Source organism: Cebus imitator, unplaced genomic scaffold, assembly GCF_001604975.1.
Source record: "Cebus imitator isolate Cc_AM_T3 unplaced genomic scaffold, Cebus_imitator-1.0 Scaffold85, whole genome shotgun sequence".
Lineage (NCBI taxonomy): Eukaryota > Metazoa > Chordata > Mammalia > Primates > Cebidae > Cebus > Cebus imitator.
The window spans coordinates 413662-421898 of NW_016107400.1; the positions used below are offsets into that span (position 1 = coordinate 413662).

Genomic DNA, 8237 nt, shown 5'->3' on the forward strand with positions numbered 1-8237 from the left:
AAAAAAAAAAAAAAAAAAAAATTCTCAGGCCAGCATGGTGGCTCATGCCTGTAATTCAGCACTTTGGGAGGCCAAGGCAGGCAGATCACCTCAGGTCAGGAGTTCAAGATGAGCCTGCCAACATGATGAAATCCCGTCTCTACTAAAAATACAAAAATTAGCCAGGTATGGTGGCATGTGACTGTAATCTCAGCTACTAAGGAGGCTGAGGCAGGAGAATCGCCAAATCCAGGAGGCAGAGGCTGCAGTGAGCTGAGATTGTGCCACTGCACTCCACTCTGGGCGACAAAGAGACTGTCTCAAAAACAAAATTCTCTAGACATCGATGAATGTCCCTGGGGATGGGGGTGAAGTGGGGGAGCAAAACTGCTACTGGTTAGAATCACAATTCTAAAGAAAAGCTCTTATTTTCCCAAATGCACCAGGTATCATTTCTTTCTGCAATGTTGCAGGAATACCTACCATTGACTTTTGTAAGTTTTGGTAACATCTATTCCTTGAATTTTCAGTGACACAGGAAGAGGTACAATTTAAACCAGAATCCCTCTGTAAGAAGCTGTTCTCAGATCATAAAGAGCTGGAGGGATTAATGAAGACCCTGATACATCCTTGTTCTCAGGGAATTGTGATATTTTCTAGAAGCTGGGCTGGTGATGTTGGCTTCAGGAAAGAACAGAATGTCCTGTGTGATGCTCTCCTAATAGCAGTTAACAGCCCCCTGGTACTCTATTCAATCTTAATAGACCCCAGTTGGCTTGGAGGACGTGAATATGCCCGAAACACAGCTCATCGGTTAAAGCAGAAACTGCAAACTGTTGGTGGTTACGCAAGGAAAGTGTGCATCATTCCAAGGGTGATACACCTGGCCAGCACACAGAGTAGACCTGGTGAGATCCCCCTGTGCTACCCGAGGTCCTATAGGCTTGCTGATGAGGAGGAAATGGAAGACTTGCTGCAGGCTCTTGTGGTGGTCTCCTTGTGCTCCAGATCTCTTCTGAGCGACCAGCTGGGCTGTGAGTTTTTCAACTTGCTCATAATGGAGCAGAGCCAGTTGCTTTCTGAGAGCCTTCAAGAGACACGTGAATTATTTATCTACTGCTTTCCAGGAACCAGGAAGACAGCTCTAGCCATACAAATCATGGAGAAAATTAAGGACTTGTTTCACTGCAAGCCAAAAGAGATCCTCTATGTTTGTGAAAGTGACTCCCTAAAGGATTTTGTGCTGTAAGAGTTTTACCAACTAAACACACACAAAAATATATTCAGTCTTTTCAAAAGTGTCACAAAGTAGTTTATGTTTTTAGTTTAAGTTTTTGCAATGCCTTAGCTGCATAAGTGCAAGAGCGCAAACTATACACACATTTCCAAATAATCAGGGAATTGATCTGCAATCAGGTAATTTATAATGTTCAACTTTAAACATCTCATTATAAATAACTCAAATGGCCGGGTGCGGTGGCTCAAGCCTGTAATCCCAGCACTTTGGGAGGCTGAGGCGGGTGGATCACGAGGTCAAGAGATCGAGACCATCCTGGTCAACATGGTGAAACCCCGTCTCTACTAAAAATACAAAAAAATTAGCTGGGCATGGTGGTGCGTGCCTGTAATCCCAGCTACTCAGGAGGCTGAGGCAGGAGAATTGCCTGAACCCAGGAGGCGGAGGTTGCGGTGAGCCGAGATCGCGCCATTGCACTCCAGCCTGGGTAACATGAGTGAAACTCCGTCTCAAAAAAAAAAAAAATAACTCAAATGTACATAACTTAAATTTATAGAACCTGAAACACTTTTTTCCACAATCCATGGCCTTAATTTTAAGAAAAATAGAAATGAACCCATTTTGCTTTAAGTATACTTTTTGTTTGATATGTAATGTTTTAAAGTCATAGGGTGTTTCTGCTAATTAGACATTGCACCTAGCATAAACCTGAATTTAAATACTATTTGATTTTATTCATAAAATATTTTCATTTTTGAGTTGTTCTGCATCAGTAATTTTAGAAAATACACAAATTCGCTGATTTAAATCTTTAGCTTTTAGTAAAATGAGGGTAAAATCATTATTATTTTTGATTTGGTTTTGTTATTCAACAAATCTTTTTGAGCACTGTTGATACAGTATCTACTGTGCTACATTTACTGTTAGGGGAGAAAACATATTGAGGACCTTGCCATAAAAAAATAAACAATGTATTATATAATAATAAAGACATACTTTATTTATTTATTTTTTATTTTTTTATTTTTATTTTTTTTTTTGAGACAGAGTTTCGCTCTTGTTACCCGGGCTGGAGTGCAATGGCGCGATCTCGGCTCACCGCAACCTCCGCCTCCTGGGTTCAGGCAATTCTCCTGCCTCAGCCTCCTGAGTAGCTGGGATTACAGGCACACACCACCATGCCCAGCTAATTTTTTGTATTTTTAGTAGAGACGGGGTTCCACCATCTTGACCAGGATGGTCTCGATCTCTTGACCTCGTGATCCACCCGTCTCGGCCTCCCAAAGTGCTGGGATTACAGGCTTGAGCCACCGTGCCCGGCCTTTATTTATTTATTTTTGAGATGGAGTCTCACTTTGTCGCCCAGGCTGGAGTGCAGCGACATGATCTCAGCTCACTGCAACCTCTGTCTCTGGGGTTCGAGTGATTCTCCTCCCTCAGCCTCCTGAGCACTGGGATTACAGGTGTGCACCACCACGTTGGGCTAATGTTTGTATTTCTAGTAGAGATGGGGTTTCACCATGTTGGCCAGGCTGGTCTCAAACTCCTGACCTCAAGTGATCCACCTACCTCCTCCTGGCAAAGTGCTAGGTTTACAGGCGTGAGCCACTGTGCCTGGCCTCATGCCCATTTTAACAGGTTAGAGGTTGGTTGGCAAATATTCCCCAGTGGAGGAGACCATTGGACACACTGCTAAACAGTCAGTATGAGAAGTAAATCAAATGGGAGAGGGCTTTCTAGGCAAAAGGCACAGCGCGTTCAAAGACATGGAGACACTAGAGAACCAGAATGGCAGGTCTGACTGAGCCAGTGCAGAGTGTGGGTATATAGCAGGTAGTATGTTGAAAAGGGGGCAGAAGCCAGATTATGAGGAATCCTGCGGACTGTGCTGAAGACTACGTTCTTTAGTAAGATTTATAGCTAAGTTTCAAAATACCCCAGTCAAAAGGCTAACTCAACAAATATCTATTGAAGCCCTAATGTGAGAGGGATACAAAGATGGCTAAGATCAGTGCTTTTATTTGAGTCCACACAATTCAAACCAGAAGTGAAGAACATAGTTATGATTCAAGGCGTAATACAGGAGGTAGTAAAGCCCTAGGAACTGTGTATGTAAAGTTATGGAATCTGTAGGGATGAGTGATGTTTCTTGGATCCAAATTAAAGGAGGCAAAAAACAACCATATTTGTTAAGAAAAAGTACATATATGCTAAAGCATACTATAAAGGAAAATTACCAAGTAAATGAGGTAGCCCCAGAGAAGCATAGCCCCGTAGATTTGGTACCCTACTTGATGTGTCATGGAACTCAGCATCCTCTCCATGTTTCTCTTGCCAAATCTAAAGGAAGTTAGAGGAATTTGAACTAGTCCATTTTTTTTGCTCATAAAAATTATGATATGCATCTATATAACTGTTCTCCAGCTCTACAAAGGATAGAAAGTAAAGAAATGGTAGTAACAAGTGTTAAGTCAACTTTAAGATTTCCTTTAGATGTAATGAACTAGCTGGGCACAGTGGCTCATGCCTGTAATCCCAGCACTTTGGGAGGCTGAGGTGGGCAGATCACCTGAGGTGGGGAGTTTGAAACCAGCCTGACCAACATGGTGAAACCCCGTGTCTACTAAAAAAAAAAAAAAAAAAAAAAAAAAAATTAGCTGGGTGTGGTGGCGCATGCCTGTAGTCCCAGCTACTAGGGAGACTGAGGCAGGAGAATCGGTTGAACCCGGGAGGTAGACGGGTTACAGTGAGCTGAGATCATGCCATTGCACTCCAGCCTGGGCAATAAGAGCAAAACTTTGTCTCAAAAACAAACAAACAAGCAAACAAGCAAAAGATGTAATGAACTTGTCTTCAGGATTGCCAAAAGTAGAAATGGGCTACTAATCGAAATAATACAGTCGGTTTCCTGGGTTCATTTCAGAAGTTTCACATGCAGACTTAGCTGGACAAACCCAAAGAGCAGGGCATAAAATTATGCATTCTGTCTGTCAGGTAACTTGTAATTAGAACAGTTTTGTGGTATTCACACTACTGAATCAATGACTCAGCCTGTGGATGAGCATCAGCCTCTGATTCCATTACAGAGTAATGAATGCTGATATTCCCTTTGTTGATATGGCTCAAGCCGTTTTCTCTTTCCTTCTTATAGCCAACAAACCACCTACCAAGCTGTGACTCGGAAAACTTTCATGCAAGGGGAGTTTCTAAAGATTAAACACATAGTGATGGATGAGACTGAGAATTTCTGTAGTAAATACGGCGATTGGTACATGAAGGCTAAGAACATCACACATCCAAAGGTGAGGTGGCCTGGAAGTGAAAACCATCACCATGGGATTCTCTGGCTTTTTCTTGACCCTTTTCAAATCCATCACGCAGATGTCAATGGCCTTCCCCCTCCATCTGCTCAGTTTCCTCGAAAAACAATCAGCAGAGGGATCCACTGTGCTCTGGAAATAGCAAAGGTCATGAAAGAAGAAATGAAGAGGATCCAAGAAAATCCTCCCTCCAACATGTGTCCAGACACATTAGCATTGTTCAGGGAGGCTGCCTATGAGGAAGCCATGCATGCCCAGGCTCTGCCTGGGGTGTGTGAGACAAAGACTAATTTGACAACGGAACAAATAGCTCACTATGTGGCAAGAAAATGTCATAGCCTGTTCCGGTATGGCTATCTGCCCAAAGATATAGCAATTCTGTGCAGGAGAGGGGAGGACAGAGGACGCTATAAGCTTGCACTGCTAAAAGCAATGGAATTAACTGAGACCCACAGAGCACCAGAGGTTGTGTTTAGCCAGGCCACTGGTGTTTGCGGAAGTCACATTGTTTTAGACAGTATTCAGCAATTTTCAGGTCTGGAGAGGACTATCGTGTTTGGGCTTAGTCCAGAATGTGACCAGTCAGATGAATTTCATAAGCTCTGCTTTGCCTCAAGAGCCATTAAACACCTCTACTTGCTTTATGAAAAGAAAGCAGTCTTCTGAAAATTATTACAAATAATACAGGAGGCAGGAAGAGCAGAGTCCTTTCTCCTAGACAGGTGGCAGTGATTCCTTTTTAATATTACAAGTAAGGAAACCAAGACACATCAGTATTTCCTGGAGCCACAGAAATGTCTCTTAGGGCTGAACCTTCCATTCTATTTTAATGCCACTGGCCTTTTCACAGTCTCGTTCACCTCCTACCTATACAATTACAACAGACTTATAATTAGTCCCCCATCTCCAGCTTTCCTACTCAATCCAGCTGTCATCCATCAAACAGAGTTCTCCTGAAATAGAGAACTGACTTTATGTAATACCTTGCTAACCTATCTTCAGTGAGTCCCCACAGCCTTCAAACCTAACCAGTTTTTAAGGCTTTCATTAATATGCCCTGACTTGCTTTCCCAATCACATCCTTTATTATATCTCTATCTCCCAGTGTTTCTCATGCACCCCAGCCTACCTGGCCTATTTTTCGGATGGTGGTATGGTGCCCTCCAGGCAAGTTACTTTGCCTTTGTCACAAAAGCAGCCAGTTGACTGGCACCTCATGCTGGCTATGGGTCTCAAACTTTTCAGGTCCAGAACTCGATTGCCTTTTTGCACCAAGTCTAGATCAGTCTCTTGGAGATAATTTATGCTAATTAAGCTCACAAAGGACCAATTCGTAAATGAAAATGCTACTCTGTTAATTTATAGTGAGGACCATAGTAATAAGTGGGCCAGGTGCTTTTGCTAATCAGTGCCCTCAACAGTAATATAGGAAGCCAAATTATATGAGCATAGCCTTGCAGTAAGGGAAGCTAGTAATTTGATTCAATTATTAAAAGTCTTCAGGCTATATTAGACTATTGCAATATCTATTAGGTTGGTGTGAAAGTGCAAAAACCGCAATTACTTTTGAACCAACCTCATATAAAATAAAATTGAAATCATTTCTAAAATAAAGATATTTCCATCAAAAGGACTAGACAAGTTAGTTTACAGGTTTACAAGCTAAAGCGAATTTAGAATGCTAAGGATGACCACTTTTCATTATTCTCTGCCCTCAGATGAAATCTTTTTTCTGTCCTGATTACTAAAGTTTCCAGGTTGATCACCAACCCTTTCCTCACTGCCCCCAACATATACAAATTTGGCCTACGTTCAATCTCTACGTATATGAATACACTCACATAGGCTAGGAACTCCTTATACTCTGCTGCTGGCCTGGAAAGTAGTCTTCCTATAAGGGGCCTTTGCACATTGCTGATCTCTCCCATTATGACTTGGTGTTAATTTTTAAATCCAGCTCTCAGAGTTTATGGGGATCCTGGGTGTCAACTTTATCACCGACAGCACCCCCACACATCCCTGACTCCTGCTCTGCACCTGTGCCATTTTCTCAGTCTTTAAACACTTTTCTGTCCCCTCCACCTTTGAAATCCTTACTTGTCAATCAAATCCTTGTTCAAATGCCTATTACCTCAATTAAACTTTTACTATCGCCCTAAGTGAAACTTTCCAATGTAAATGATACATGTTAGAGATAAAATCAAAGTTTCCTTTTTCTAGTCAGCTCCCCGAATGGCTGAGCCAGTCCTGTGCTCTTCAAAATACTCTTGCTTTTGCAAGGATTTTTAAACTGCTTTGGAAGTATTCTTATTTCCAGACTGTTTTTAACTTCTAGAAAAGTTTAAGAAAACTTGATTGACTCTGGGGAGGCTTGAATCTGGGAAAATATGGGGAAATTTTGGTTATAATTTTAGATAAAGCCCCTCAGTCTTCCAAGAGGTGGAAGAGTAGGCAGGGTTTCTAGAAGCTCTCTTAGCTGCCTTTTTGAATTATTTAGAAGAGCTAGCTTGCACGTAGGCATGGATTGAAAAGAAAAACCTCTCCCTTGCTTCCCACTGCTCTAATTACCTGGTGTTTCTTCCTTTTTACCTTTCCTTGGGAGCTTTAGGGTACTTTTGGGTAGAAGGAAATGAAGTTTAGCAATTAGTTTTGCAAAAGATGCCAGTGCATTAACATTCTGATGAAGGAGATGTATGAATTCCATAAAAATAAAGAGTCAAAGTCAACAGGATATGAAGGAGTATGGGTGGGACAGAGAATTGCTATATTTTAGTCATAAGCCTTAGTACCATTTGACTTTTAAAAATACATGCATGCATTATATAATTTTTTTCTCTGACACCCCAACCCATTATATGATTTTTAATAAAAATCGATTTGTAAAGAATTGTTTTGAATATTGAATTTGGGAGTCTTTGTTAGTTCTTAGTCTAGTGAAACAACTCAATCAGGATGGAAGTAGAATAACGAACTCAGGGATTCTCAACCCTGGATGCTCATTAAAATTTCCTGGGGAACTTTAAAAAAATATCAGCAATCAGGCCAGACACCAGACTAATTAACAGCATGGCTAGATACAGGCTTGAGCATTGGTATTTATCAAATGTTGTCCAGGCAGGGTGCAATGGATCATGCCTATAATACCAGAACTTTGAAAGGCTGAGGTTGGGGGGAAATCACTTGAGGCCAGGAGCAACATAAGCAAGACCCATCTCTACAAAAAATTTAAAAAAAAATTAGCTGGGCATGGTGGTGCATGCTTTTAGTCCTAGCTACTGAAGAGGCCAAGGTGGGAGGATTGCTTGAGCCCAGGAGTTTGAGGCTATAGTGAGCTATGATTACTCCTCTGCGTTTCAGCCTGGGTGACAGAGCAAGACTCTTATCTCTTAAAAAAAAAAAGAAGAAGAAGAAGAGGAAGAAGAAGAAGAAGAAGAAGAAGAAGTAGTAGTAATAGTAGTAGTAGGCTGGGCGCAGTGACTCACGCCTGTAATCCCAGCACTTCGGGAGGCCAAGACAGGCAGATCACGAGGTCAGGAGTTCGAGACCAGCATGATCAACATGATGAAACCCCGTCTCTACTAAAAATACAAAGAAAATTAGCTGGGCATGGTGGTGCATGCCTGTAATCCCAGCTACTCAGGAGGCTGAGGCAGGAGAATCGCTTGAATCCAGGAGCAGAAGTTGTGGTAAGCCAAGATCAC

At 41.8% G+C, this 8237-nt stretch overlaps 1 protein-coding gene across 1 annotated transcript in view; it reads left to right on the forward strand.

Annotated features, from left to right (window-relative positions):
- Positions 1-7585, forward strand: part of LOC108308419 (protein SLFN14) — a 16514-nt gene extending 8929 nt beyond the window's left edge. Inside the window, exons 4-5 of the mRNA XM_017534206.2 lie at positions 510-1224; positions 4368-7585. Coding sequence (XP_017389695.1) covers positions 510-1224; positions 4368-5202 — 1550 coding nt within the window. The 3' untranslated portion in view covers positions 5203-7585. The remainder of the gene's footprint in view (positions 1-509; positions 1225-4367) is intronic.
- Positions 7586-8237: the final 652 nt, after the last annotated feature.